The 14,281-nt window shown below is 41.2% G+C and overlaps 1 protein-coding gene across 3 annotated transcripts in view; it reads left to right on the forward strand.

Moving 5' to 3' along the window:
- LOC138611124 (extended synaptotagmin-2-like) overlaps window positions 1–13,195 on the forward strand; it is a 61,528-nt gene extending 48,333 nt beyond the window's left edge. For 2 of the 3 annotated variants that reach the window (XM_069684072.1, XM_069684073.1), the window contains 10 exons: window positions 2,123–2,185; window positions 4,973–5,047; window positions 5,498–5,584; window positions 5,716–5,865; window positions 7,467–7,882; window positions 8,224–8,322; window positions 8,409–8,540; window positions 9,748–9,853; window positions 10,031–10,080; window positions 10,311–13,195. In XM_069684072.1, coding sequence (XP_069540173.1) covers window positions 2,123–2,185; window positions 4,973–5,047; window positions 5,498–5,584; window positions 5,716–5,865; window positions 7,467–7,882; window positions 8,224–8,322; window positions 8,409–8,540; window positions 9,748–9,853; window positions 10,031–10,080; window positions 10,311–10,356 — 1,224 coding nt within the window. In that variant the 3' untranslated portion in view covers window positions 10,357–13,195. The remainder of the gene's footprint in view (window positions 1–2,122; window positions 2,186–4,972; window positions 5,048–5,497; window positions 5,585–5,715; window positions 5,866–7,466; window positions 7,883–8,223; window positions 8,323–8,408; window positions 8,541–9,747; window positions 9,854–10,030; window positions 10,081–10,310) is intronic. The other variant, XM_069684074.1, reaches the window with a different exon arrangement.
- Window positions 13,196–14,281: the final 1,086 nt, after the last annotated feature.

Consider the following 14,281-nt stretch of genomic DNA (forward strand, 5'->3'; position numbering starts at 1 on the left):
TTTGTCTTTAGTCTTATTTATTTTGAGAGGAAGGAATGCATTTTGATCATCCAGAGACAGAGAGAGCAGGGAGGGAGAATTCTCTGTGGATTGCTTTCCCTCCATCTTTCCTTTATAACCCTTGTCATGTGTGTGAACAGGTTTTCCCCAACCGTGTCCCCTGTGGTGGTTCAGCTCAGCTCAGCCACCAGGGGGCAGCACATGGTTACTGCTCCATGAAACACTGACGCTGATTTAATTCTAAAAGAAAACACAGACCTAATGTATATGTCTGTGTATTCTTTTCCTTAGATTTTAGAGTGTTTGTCTTTTCAGTTTCAGACACTGATGACCATGTTTACTTCAGTGACTGTATATAAAGATGGACGACGTGTCTCCATCTCCTCTTGTGCAAAAGTGAAGCGATAAACCCAGAGTCCCAGATTTGGATCCAGAGTCTGTGCAGTAGAGATCGGCTGGCGGGGGGGGGGCGACACTCCGGGGTCTCGGGGTCCCACTGCGCTCCTCATGTGAATAGACAGGCACACAAGCGCTATGCGAGTAAACGGCAGGCGTGCTACACGTGGTAACCATGGAAACGGCTTCTGTGCACGACAGTATACCTGCTGGTAAAACTATATTTTCTTTATAGGCTCTAACAACTAGCTAAATTAGCACAGTTGTAACTTAACCGTTACCAACTAACGTAACGTACAGCCTGGCTTAAGTTAAGACTAACGTTACATTACCTGATGCATCCAGTCTTGCGCCATGCAAAGGCCCTCCTGTTTATGTCCTAGTAACTGTTTACAAAGTGGTTATATCTCTGGGAACTCACACACTGCAAGGATCAGTCTCTCACCCACTGCGATTTTTGTGGTTACCACTGCGCGTTGCGTAGAAAGAAGTTCAAGAACTTCAGCAGCGGGTGTGAGACAGGCACGGCTGCGACTGTTCCACGCGATTGCGCCCACCTCGCTCAATCGCCCCTCCTCTACTCTGCTACTCGACAACAGAACGCTGCAGGAGCCGCATTTGTCAACTAATTAAAAGTACACTTCTCAGAAAAATGAACTGTTGGACACTTGGATGATAAGAACTAACTATAATGACAGAAACCATGTTTGAGAAAAAGTGTATTTTCATTTTATAGTTTGACTCATGTCCCATCTGTTAACATGGAGGAGGCGGGCTTTATGACCTATACTGCAGCCAGTCAGCAGGGGGATAGCGAGGGTTTGGCTTCACTTTTGGGGAGCGGTCATGTCGGCCATCTTTTTATACAGTCTGTGTTTTACTTTGTCTTTTCAAATGTATCTTGGTAATGTAAACTGAAGCCGGACAGCCCTCATACCTGTGACTGTCATGCAGCTTAGCATACCTGCGTTAAGTGTCTTTGATTGTTTACAGCCTCTAAAACATGGTAAAATAATGGGTTAAAAGCCATTTCAGTGTTCAGTGTATACTCGATAATCATCAGTGGATTTCATACCAGTATTATGATATAAATGTCACACAATTATCACCACAACATGAAACCATCTCAGCTTCTTCTCGGTCAGGACGGTTCCTACGTCTGATCTTCATTTGCTCTTTCTCCATTTTAATCATTGATTCCCATACTAATCAATGCTGTGGTACTTTGACGAGAGTCCAACCAATATGCTCCAGCTGACATCGGTTTATGGCAGATATTGGATCAAACACTGGCATGGATCCAGACCAAATTTTACTTGTTTCATTAAGTTGTTCGACTGGAAATAAACCTTTGGCACAACTCTTTAAAGAAACTGATTTAAGGGGAAACATTGTCTAAATTAAACTGCGCTTATATATACACATTGTGACTGTTATTAAGCATCAATATCTGCCTCATAAATCCAGTATTGTTTGGACTCTAGTTTTGACCTCATGTCCAGGTTTAATTGGGGAATGACATTAACCATGTGATCATCCGTGTTGTCTCTCTGTCCCTCTCATCATGTCCCATTGTTTGGTGATGCCGGCGGTGCTGGTGTGTCTACCTCCTCCTCCTCTTCCTCCCTGCATGCCCCTCTCTTCCCTAATAACCTGCTGGTGTGTGTGTGTGTGTGTCTGTGTGTCGTTTGCTCTCTCCTGCCTTGTCCCTGGGGGAAAATCAAAGCGCAATCCGTTAGAGTTCAACCAAGCGGGGCTGAAGAAGGCCTCGATCAGTAAGGCCATCAAGGTAACGACACGGTAACGAAGCACACCCATGTACCGCTCACACCGAGGAGGGATAATAACAGAGCACAGTGACATGTTTTCACATTTACACTGTGTGGCCAAAAGTGTTTGGAAGCTCGTATGTGGAAAGTTTAAGATCTTCACCGCAGAACTTGGGAAAGGATTTCTTTAAGACGCAGGCTTTGTGTCCTACTTAAGATTAAAGGAAACACAAACTGTTGACACGAAGATGCATCGTCTAAAATATTATTATGGGCTGCAGCAAGATTTACCTTCACACCTTTACAAAACCAGGAAAATAGACAAGATACATGAATATGTCTGCAGACTTTTGGCCGTACAGTGTACGCTGTAGTTTAAAGTTTGTAGCCTTTTAACAGCAACCTAAGCTGCTCTGTAGTTCCTAGTATCGCTAGTGTAGTGTTATTTAAGGTGCTTTTCGACAGCAGGAACTTTCCCCACAAATTGGGAACCTTTTGAGGAACTCTGCACGTGTCGGCAGCAGGAACCAGGGTCTAAATTTAGTTCCTGGGTAGTTGATTGACCCCCTGGAAAGTCCCTGCTCAGTGGGTAGTACTTTCCAAATGTCCAGGAACTTTCATGGCGGGGCCTGCGGTGCTGATCCTCTCTGATTGGTCGAGTACGCGATGTGTAAAAGACTGTAGCTGTAAAGTTGAATCTCCTTCATGCTAACAGGCTAACTGTAGTGTCGCACAGATGATGATATCGGACCGTTCGTCACAATTGATGGCGTCATCTTTGTTTTAAGGCCTTCATCTTCTTCTTACCGCCACCCACTGGACTGGCGGTGTATTGCAGTAACTTTTACTGTTTCTCCATGCATCATTGGCCTGATTTGCATAATCTTCCCGGGACTCTAGGCCGCTGTGTAAACGCAGACAACAAAGGGCCACAGTAACCATTTAGTTCCTTGAAGAGAAGCTAAAAGTTCCTGGTACCTTTGGTCGAAAAGCACCTTTAGCTGCTGTAGTTCCTTTAGCTCCTTTTTGCTGGTGTTCCTAAAAGTAATCCATATTAACGTAGACGCCCTTGTCCCTTTTAAAAAGTTCTCAGAAAGGTCACAAAACTGCTTCAGCGTGAGAATATAGATGTTAACTTTTAAGAGAAAATGCCACATTTATAATTGGCTGATGGTTTTATTGTGAAAACAATCTGCACTTCAAGGCTAATTACATTGGAAATGATAGATTAACTTACTTATTGAAGGCGTGACAGGTTTGTATTTAGAAACATGAATCTGAGCCCTTGTTGAATCATTCGGGGACATGTCCACCAGGGGGCGCTGCTTTAGCATTCACAATGGAAATCTGTGGCTGATTTCAGTTACTGGATCTATACTTACTTACTGACTGTCGCTGTCAATCATTAACAAACTCAACTAATCGTGTCCGTTGACTAAAGCCGTTTCTAACAATGTGTGTAGTAAATAACAACATTGTACATTTACACTCTTTAATGAATCTTTTCTTTTAAACTGGTGTGTTTCCCTCCTGGTTTGGGGCCAAAGGGCCTTTAATTTGTTGTACTTTACTGATTGATTATTTGACATGATAAGGATCACGTTGAGCCATTAAGGCCTGAATGTGACAAGAAGTGCTGGTTAGTTTGGTATCATTGAAAAGATATGATATCACATTTCAAGAAGTGACACTGTAAGAGCTTTACATGTAGATTTAAACACTCCAAACATACAGCCATGTTGTAAAAACCATGTTATAATACACATGGTGTATTATGTACATTGTAGTTTTTAGTGACCAATGGCATGTAAAATTGGATTACTTGTAAAAAGATGCTAAAACTAGCTGCACTAAATCCTGACCAACTTAAAGTGATAATCTCGAAGATTTCATGTAAATGAATGTCTGTTAAGCTGCTTTCCCATTGGTCAAAAAACCCGCAAACATCAGGATTTTTGCTCAGTTGGAAAGGTTACAATCGCCATTCAGACCCGGGTCAAATGACTCTGCAGTAGGCCCGGGTAATTATCGCCTCGGCTCCAATCGGCATTGATGGGAACACAAAACCCGTGTCGACACGATAATCTCCGCCCCCTTTCCGGCACAATGCTCTGACAGGAGTATACTCCACTGGCAATGGGAAGAGAGAAAATCAGGATCTATAAGCAGGGCTTCCCGGGTCTGAACGCTAATTTAGGTGGGAAAGGGTATTAATGACACGTTTTCCATCAGCCAGCAGTGGTTGGTCTGCCAGAGAGGGTAGGCGGAGCTAAGCGGCTGCTTTTCCGGGTTTCTGCGAGTAAACAGTAATCTACTATGGCTGAGCAAAAAAAGAAAAGACGGATGACTACAGATACAACTTCAAAAATAAGTGAAAATCCAAAGAAAAAGAAACAAACTCGACGCTCAGATGAAGCAAACAGTCTAAAAAGGAAAGCGACCGTCAGCCAGAAAAATCAAGAGTTACAATTGTAACAAAGGGAGCTAAACGTGGACATCTGGATATCTGGGAAGTGTGCTCCCGCAATTACCGTTTATCGCCATAGGTGCCGCCAAAGAGAAGCAAACTGAGATCTTCGAGATTACAACTTTAACAACTCCATTTACTCCATCACTGCATCTTTTTGGAAGACATTTTCTACTAATTGAAATCAAGTTTTAATAACTTTTGTATTTTCATGAATCAGAAAAAAAAGTATTTTCTCTGATTGAAATTCAAAAGCATAATAACTGCTAGCATAGCTTGCTAATGCTTTGTTAGCCTGGCTCGTTTTTGTTTGTAAAACCTGTTTTTTCTTCTTCTGCAGTCCGGTAAAAAAGTGACCAGCGATCCCAGTCCGTTCGTCCAGTTTACAGTGGGACACAAGTCCTTTGAGAGCAAGGTGAGACCCAAAGCATGCTCCACATTCAAAGACCCCGACATTGGTTCAGTGTAATCCTCATTAATCTTCTGTGTATTGTTATTGCAAGAAGCCTTAGAGTACTACAAGTAATAGACAGAAGATACTTACGATGCTGGGCTGACATAGACGGGAACTAATCTGAACATCCGACTGTCCTAGCTCTGTCGCTCAACAGTCGGGCTTTCTGTCCCCAGTCAGTCTGAACAAATTGAAGTTTCCAATTTTTTGGATCTTCTTATGATTTGGTAACTTCAGGAAATCCTGTGCAACTTTTAAGATGTTTCTTTTTCCTCAAAATAACTTAGCAGAAGATGGCATTCTAGCTTTCGGTTGTTGTTTGTGACGGTCAGGGTGTTTTTACTGATATATACCCCTGTTTCTTCCTCCCTTCCCTCTAACTTCCTGTAATTGTGCGGTGTCCTCTTGCAGACCAGATATAAGACCAATGAACCGGTGTGGGAGGAAGCCTTCACCTTCCTCATCCACAACCCCAAAAGCCAAGAGTTGGAGGTTGAGGTACGGCTGCATCTTTTATACCAACAGAAGTATATTTGCTTTTTTTGCAGCTCCAGTCTCGTTGGATGAACAGTAAAATCTGCAATATACGAGTTGTAATATTTTCTGCTGATGTTATTGTCCCATGTTAGGTGAAGGATGAGAAACACGAGTGCACGTTGGGGACGTTGACGCTGCCTCTCACTCGCCTGCTGGAGGCCGAGGAAATGACGCTGAACCAGCGCTTCCCCCTCAAGAACTCCGGACCGAGCTGCACCCTCAAGATGAAGATGGCTCTGCGGGTATGAGAACGACCTGCTGATGGTGTTCTTTAAGTGATGCTGAAAACAATTAGTCCTTTAATTCATCTATCATATAATTTATAAACATAATATTCAGTAATTACCAAGCCCTATTTAAATGTAGACTTATTTGGCTGCATAAAAGCTCCACAAAAGGAGCGACAAATAATTAACATCATCATGATCACAATCACAATCCTCAAGGTTTCCAGCAGACAAGGTTTTATATTTAATGTATAATGCAGATTAACATTATTATACATAGGGCTCGACATTTAGTCAGTGGAAAATATAACAGATCCAGGACCTAGGCAGTAGCTCGGACAAGGTTTGGCTAATCTTGCTGACTAAATAGAGCTGCAAATAGATGCTAATATTGCCATCAGTGTTAATTTCGTTAATGAAAATAATTACTAAAAATGTTGGTCAGCGGTCTTTTTTCCATGACGAAGACGAGACATTGACGAGCCAAAAATAGATCTTTGATAATAAAAACCTGTATATTTTGTTTTCGTTGACGAGACGAGACGGGACTAAAATGTTAGCGCCGAGCTGTCGGACATTTAAAATGGATATTTACGCCCACTGTGCGTCTAATCTGTCTGTCAAAATACAAGCGATGCATTCCACATGCACGCTCACAGGAAAAGGGGCGTGTTACTCTTCATTTGGCGCTTCTTCTGCACATTAAGGAGTGATCATCGGCTGTCTGCTTCAGTCAGACTGTTTCAATGAGAGGCAGTGATGAACAGTCATCTTTAGATGCTGTGTCCTCATTGTTCTTTTACTGTATGGATGATCTGCTGAAATTAAAGTGTTAATTGTCATTTTTTCTCAAGAGAGAAAACATTTTGACTCAAATGTGACTTAAACTAATCAGTATTTTTGTCTGAAGACTAAATGTAAAATAGCTGCCAAAATGAGCACTGGTTGCTACGTAACGTTAGCTTGTGGAGTTTGAGTTGAACAGTCGTCTGCGCACATTGAGGGTCAAAACTTACCTAAGACCTCACGTGGAATCAGGTTTGACTAACAGACGTTGATGATGAACTTTGCAAACATTATATCTATGTTTTCAACAGACACGCAGCTGTAGTTTAAGAAAAACATCTTTAAAATACATTTAAAAAAATTAGGTTCCCAGATTCTACAATACAATGCATTTCTATTGCTGCAGAAATGGCCCAAGATTCCCTTTTTTTCCCACAAAATTTCTCATCTCCAGATTTTCCTCTGGCAAATAATATCACGGTACAGTAAGTAGCTTCTCCCTGAGCTTCAAACCACACCTCAAGGTTTTTCTCCACCGATAGACATTTAAAGGTGGTCATGAAGGCTGCCCGGATACATGCTGAGCTCAACTGTAGCAGAACTTTATTAGTTCATAAAACAGGTTTTCTTCTTGCCCTCCTTTGAAAAATGTTTTGTTCACACAGGACCTGGGTTTGTGAAGAGGCACAAAGGAAGACATGTTGGTGCTAACATTGAAAGAGCGTTGAGACCTTATCACTGAGTGGATTGTATAAATTGTAACATATAAATAAAGTTAATTGATATTATAAGCTGTTAATCTCTCGTTTTCTCGTTGTGTTTAATTTCAGGTGCTGTGCTTGGATAAAAACCCATCCTTGTCCTCAGACTCCACCCCGTCCTCTGTTCAAGTCCGCAAGGGCAGCTCCTCCAACCCCACCCCTCAACCCTCCGCCTCCTCTGACTCCCCCAAGCCTCGCTCCTCCACCTCCGACATCCCCCGCTCTGCCTCCGTGTCGGCTCAGGATCTGCTGAACAGGCGTAGAGAGGCTGATGACCCCTTCAGGTCTCCTGGAAGCACACAGGGTGGAGGAGGAGGAGGAGGTCAGGGCCTGGCAGACTCCGGGAGGAGCACCTCCAACCTGGCCATCTCCGGTTCCCAGCAGTACCTGGCTGGAGGGAAAGAGCCGACGCCCAGCATCGCATCGGACATCTCCAACCCCTACGCTGCACAGGAGCTGCAGCTGAGACTCCAGCAGCTGCAGAAGTAACTATCAATCAATCACATATCAGATTATCTGACCAATCAATGATCAAACTGTCTGTCTGATCGTGTGTGGAACTTTGTATCATGTATTTATGTCCTGGGAAAACAGAATCTTTGAACAGGGAACCTCAGACAGAGCCTTACCCACCAGACTCTCTGCACAGGATGCATAATATGTGCCTGTGATACACAGACAATACTCGTTAGTAGTAATTTGTTGCTGTTTTGGGACTTTGAATGGAATTTGTAGACTGTATTAGACTTTCTAAAGACATTCCTAGAGATCTCAAACTGTTACACTGCAATGATCCTACATTCCTCCCCTCTCTGTCCCTCTGTAGTGGTTCAGGCCCCAATCATTTCCCGCTGGGTGAGGTCCAGCTGACGGTCCGACACAGCTCCCAGAGGAACAAACTCATCGTGGTCGTTCACGCCTGCAGGTATGAGCCAATACGAGGATGTTTTTCTTCTCAAAAGCACACTTTACACAGTCTGAGGTAACGTTCAGTTGTTTTTCCCTCCTCAGAAACCTGATCGCGTTCACCGACCATGGATCAGATCCTTACGTCCGCCTCTACCTGCTCCCTGACAAGCGGAGGTCGGGCCGGAGGAAAACTCACACATTCAAGAAAACCCTCAACCCAGTTTACGATCAGACGTGAGTCTCTTCATAATAATAACATAATCATAATCATGTTGATTATCTGGCACTTATCAAAACCATTGTTGCAAAGTGCTTGACAAAACCATTGACTGTATAAATACTGGACGTAGCCACCGTGACGTCAGTTACCCATTGGCTTCTTGACTGCAGCCACCATGTTGGTTTACTGGAGCCAGAAGTGACCATATTTGGATGAAAAGTTATCAAAGCTAAACAGTCTGTGTCTGTGGCTGACCCATTAACTCGTGAATGAGCTAGTTTAACTTCATGTTTCCATCAGAGGAGATGCTGTTTGTGACGGTGACTGACTGCAGGTGTTTATTTATCAGACTAAAAATGTAGCTGACTCACCGCTCGCTTGGCCGGTGAGAGAGCAGCAGGTGAACAACTCGTACCGCTTGTCTCATCACTACAGCCCGCTGTAATCTCTCTGGGAAAAAGCCAACAAATTTGGACTCCTATTCACTGGCCAATGAATAAATAAATGTTTGATAAACATTGAACGAGTCAACAAGCCAGGTATGGCGAGCAGTGCATAGTGTACCTGCTACTTAGTGCTAAAACTACTGTAGATAGATAGATAGAAAGATAGATAGATAGATACATAGATAGATACATAGATAGATACATAGATAGATAGATAGATAGATAGATAGACAGATAGATAGATAGATAGTACAATAATACTAGAATTTAACTCAGCGAAAAGCTGGAGCACAGACTTCTTGCCCATCCAGATAGTTCATAAATCACACAGACAGATTATATGTCCATTGTTTGCATAAAAAAAATCACAATTTTCGCATCTGCCGTTGCATTATTTTCTTGGCTTCTTGAGTCTCAAGTGGACACTCGAGGTACTGCAGTTTTTTGCACTTCATTTTTCAACTCCGGAGGTTGTCGCTTGTACAAAACATGCAATCCCCACAATAAAATACGTCTCAATGTTGGAATAGAACAGGAAAAGTTACAGAATAAAGAACAACTTAAAACAAAGGTAGAATAAAAGAGACAATAAATAAATACAATTACAAGAAAGCCTTGCGATAAAAACAAGTCTTAAAAAGTGACTTTAAAGACGATGCTGATGTTATTAGTGACGTAACGTGTGCAGCTGGTTTCTTAAATACAGTTTTGTTTTTTGATGCTGGTAGCTGCTGTAAATGAACCGTATGCTCGTCCTCTCTCTCTGTCTGGTCAGGTTTGAGTTCACGGTCTCCCTCGTGGAGCTCCACAGGCGGACTCTGGATGTCGCGGTGAAGAACGGCGGAGGTCTGCTGTCCAAACACAAAGGCCTTCTGGGAAAGGTGAGGACTACCGGGAACTGTCTTCATATAAATCCAGAGAGAATACATTTTACAATTATATAATCTTATGGAGTAGTACTTACTAGTATAGTAGATCAGTCTAGACATAACATAGTGTTGTCATTTAATACCATTATTTCTGTCACTGAAGCAAACTGTGTTGCCCTTCCTCATCAGGTTCTGGTGGATTTGACCCACGATGACATCATTAAGGGTTGGACACAATGGTTAGTCTTTGATCTCTGACTGTGCTCTTAGTATATACAGCTTCCAATTAGCTGTTAGCATTGTGAATGAAGTGCTTCTTGCTAACAGTATCCCTTATGAACATTGTGACTTTAATGAGTAGCTGCTCTGCGTGTGATTGGTTCATAAATAAACACTGACGTTAGAGCCAGTTAAGAAAAAGGATGAGGCAGGAAGTGTCTGAAATAACACCTGTTTTCTCTTCCTGCAGGTATGAGCTGAGTGAAGACGGCCTGTTGAAGCCTCACCAACTATAGACTGCAACGAGGGGACCCTTCATCGTCATCATCATATCGCCACACTTTTACTTCACACACTTGAGTCCACAGTGTGTCTTTTTTTATATTCTTTACTCGTATCTGTACAAAAGGAAACAAAAAAGCAGCTTTTTACGTTCATTTAATCACAACAGTCGCAAGGCAAACCTCCCCTTTAAGAAGTGAAATGCTGGTAGACTAAAGGGAGTATACAACGTGTAGAAACTATATATATAACATAAAGTACTGCTGTTGAAGTCCATATTTATAGGAGAAACTCTAACGGTCGTAGAGGAAAGCAATCATTTTTTTGCTGTTGTAGTAGTTTCCTGCCTCGAGTTACGGTGAAGAATGACGATGTTAACGTTTGTAAATATATACAAAGACAGACGGTGTATTCTAGAGATAAGAGAGAGGTGTGGTCTCTCACTTGGCCAAATGATTGTTTGTAATTTTATTTCTATTTTAATGAGAAACATTCTGGACAAAGTTTCCAAAGCGGAGCAGGCAGGTGGTTGCAGGGAAAGACGCCACCAAAGAGACGAGAAGTATTTAATTTTGTCCACCCTCGAGGGTTTTGGTAACACAGCTGCACTCTGGCTTTACTCCACTGTAATAATAAGTGTGTTTATTACAGGAAAAGAGCCGTAAGGTGAGAAAAAATGTGTTAAATTTAATGCAATTAAGGCTTTTCTTCTCTATACACCTGCTATTACGCTGGAATAAGACCACTGTTAAGTGTTTGTTTTTTTAAACCGAATATTTGCACGTGTGTTTTTTTTATCTATTGGGGATCACCTTTACTCTTAGTTACAATTAAAAAAAATCCCATATTCATTTGGTATAAAAATGTGTGTTTAAGGAGGTAATTTTTACCTCAAATATAAAAGATTTATAAACAAAAATATTAAATTAATCAGATTAAATCTACAGAGTTGGATGATAGGTTGCAAATCTCATCACTGTCAGTTGAATATGAAGCTACAGCAAGGACATGGTTAGCTTAGCTTAGAAACAGTAGGGAGATGCTAGCCTGGCTCTGCACCAAGCTTACAAAATCCATCTGCACCTTTTAAGTAGTGACCTCTAAGATCCAAGTTTTTGTTCTCTTTGGCGGCACCTATGACGATAAACGGTAATTACAGGAGCACACTTCCCAGATATCCAGACAGGTCACTAACTGGGCTACCAAAAAACGTCAATTTTTCTCATAGACTTCTATACAATTGGAATTCTTTCTGCCAACAGTGGAGTCTCCCCCTGCTGGCCATTGATAGGAAAGCAGGTTTAAAACATCCGAATGGGCTTTACTTTTCAAACTTGGAGGCGTCATCCACTTTATATATACAGCCTCTGGTCAATCTGTTTATTTTTGCACTAAAGTTTAACGTGTATATTAGTGAGACTTAAAGGTGCTGGTAGATTTCACAACCTTGAAACAGAGCCAGGCTACCTGCTGCTGTTTATTCTGTCCTATCTGGTTTTATACTTTTATTACATTTAACCGACAGTGTTATAATCTTCTGATTTAACTATTGTTGAGGAGAAAACAAGCGTATTTCCCAAAATGTTGAACCTGTATCATATTGAGCTGTATTTAAAATAAGGTTATTAAATTATCACTCACACTTTCTTCATTTATCTAAAGCCACTATTTGTAGAAATAGGCGCCCTCTTGTGGTCAAAGTAGGAAATGTAACAGTGACAAGTACTTAAAGACGAGCCTTAGCGAATTATAATCTGTTCCGCTTGTTATGCAAGAAAACGCTTAACTTCCTGCCAATTTTTCACAATAAAAGTCTTCCATCTTTTCCTATTTTAAGTTATATTTTATTGATAAACTGTATTTAATCAGTGACAAATGTGTTATTTGTGTTAAATATCACTGGGATTTCTGCTAAACTAAAACAGATTTTAAAACTGCTTTGATCGCAGAATATTTCTGCAAGTAGTGGCTTTATAGAATTTGGAAAATTGTGAAAATTTCATAACCAACAAATTGGATGTTTTTCCCAAAAGGGTTTTTATTTTGTTTGTTTTCTCATTTGTGGCGTTCACGGCAGGGTGTTTTCAGTGAGGCTGATGATAAACTCCACTACAATCATTCTGAGTTGCTCACAATTTATTCATGAATCAACATTAGTCTTATCATTTTCTATACGTCGTTGTATCTTATTTGTTAGATATGCACAGAATTATGTTTTCCGTTGTATTTTTCTTATGTGTATGTAATTTTTTTTTTTACGCACATCATATCAAACACTGCTTTGACTTTACAGCACAGAGAAAGGATTTATATCAGCAACAAATACACATAACACATTAATATCAAACTTAATGCAAATGTTATCTATGCGGTATACAAAGCCAAAGAGCAGCAATTAAGTGTTGATACAGAGGAGGCTAGCGTGACCTTTGACCTTCCAAACACAAATGTAGACGTTTGCCTTGTTGTGTTCACATCATGCATCATGAAAGTATTTTACATATATGTATGTAAATTCTGCGTTTTATGTCTTTTGATGTTTATAGGTTGTGTTTCCAAACCGTCTTCCTCGTCCTGTTGTGTGTTTTATTTTGAAAGAAACAAAGCGTTGAGATTTGAGAGCTTTGCCTCTGGGGTGGACTCTGTCTGTCCTCTGAAAGGCGGTTTGTCTTCTCCGTCTTCTTAATTTATCTTGTGCCTTAAAATCCACACGACCCAGAGATATTCACATGTATGAAAAGATAATTAACACAATGCTACAACGGTTTCCCATGTTTCAGGATGTCTCCTAAATGTCTTTTAAAACAAATAAAGAGCTTTAGCTGGCTAATAGCAGCATGAAGCTGTACAGCACCGAGGCTTCTGGTGATTCATTTTTATTTATCCCTACAAAGGAATTTAAGGTTTCAATAATCCAAGTCTTATTATAATACACCTTTGAGCAGACATGTTAGTGTAGCTCTTCTCGTCTAATGAGTATCAGCTCATTGTTCAGCTGCCTCACGGCTCTCTTAGAGTTTCCAGCTGCAGTAGGAAGATACTGTTAAAATAAAAAGCCAGTGTACATGTTTCGGAAAACACAAACCCACTACTACTATTACTACTACTTCAGCCTTTACTACTACTACCTTAGCATATACTACTAATACTACTTCAGTATGTACTAGTACTACTACTTCCTCACCATGTATTACTACTACTACTTTGGCCTGTACCACTACAATTACTGATTTAGCCTTTACTACTACTTTTACTTACTTTCACTACTACTACCACTGCACTAAGTCTGCCCAGAACCTGGGCGTCACTACTGATCAACAGCTAACCTTTAAGGTTCATGCAGCCTCGATTGCTCGGTCATGTCGATTTGCCCTGTGCAACATCAGGAAGATCAGACCCTCCCTATCAGAGCATGCAACTGCTGGGATATGAAGAAACGTGACGAATCGTTCTGTAAAGATTTAGAGTCAATTTTTACGGCAAGGTTTTTGGAACTGACCTCTGACCTTTAATGGTTTCTCTTTGGCTCCAAACTTATAATTGATCTTATTAATTTTAATGCACCAGCTCAGTGTTTGTAACATAAGTCACCTGGAGACCTCCTTATGTAAATCTGTGTGTCGCCTCATCATCATAATCATAATTATCTTGTTTTTTGTCCATTATCTGCTCGGAGAGGACACACAGTCTGCCTGCAGCGTGATTAAAATCACTCTGAGTGCCGGCTCGCTCCTCCTGCTGGAACATTTACATGCATCAGACAACTTTGACTGCCTCTGGATGTTGGTGTCAAGTGGTAACACACACACACACACACACACACACACACACACACACACACACACACTAACACTAACACTATTACATCTCACCTCTTGCTGTTTGTCATAAATGAGAATCTAACGTAGGGACGAAGAGAACATTTGAGAATATCTTGCA

The sequence above is a fragment of the Semicossyphus pulcher genome, unplaced genomic scaffold, assembly GCF_022749685.1.
Source record: "Semicossyphus pulcher isolate SPU_LCO1_2020_fin unplaced genomic scaffold, fSemPul1.0.p SCAF_7, whole genome shotgun sequence".
In the NCBI taxonomy this organism is placed as follows: Eukaryota; Metazoa; Chordata; class Actinopteri; order Labriformes; family Labridae; genus Semicossyphus; species Semicossyphus pulcher.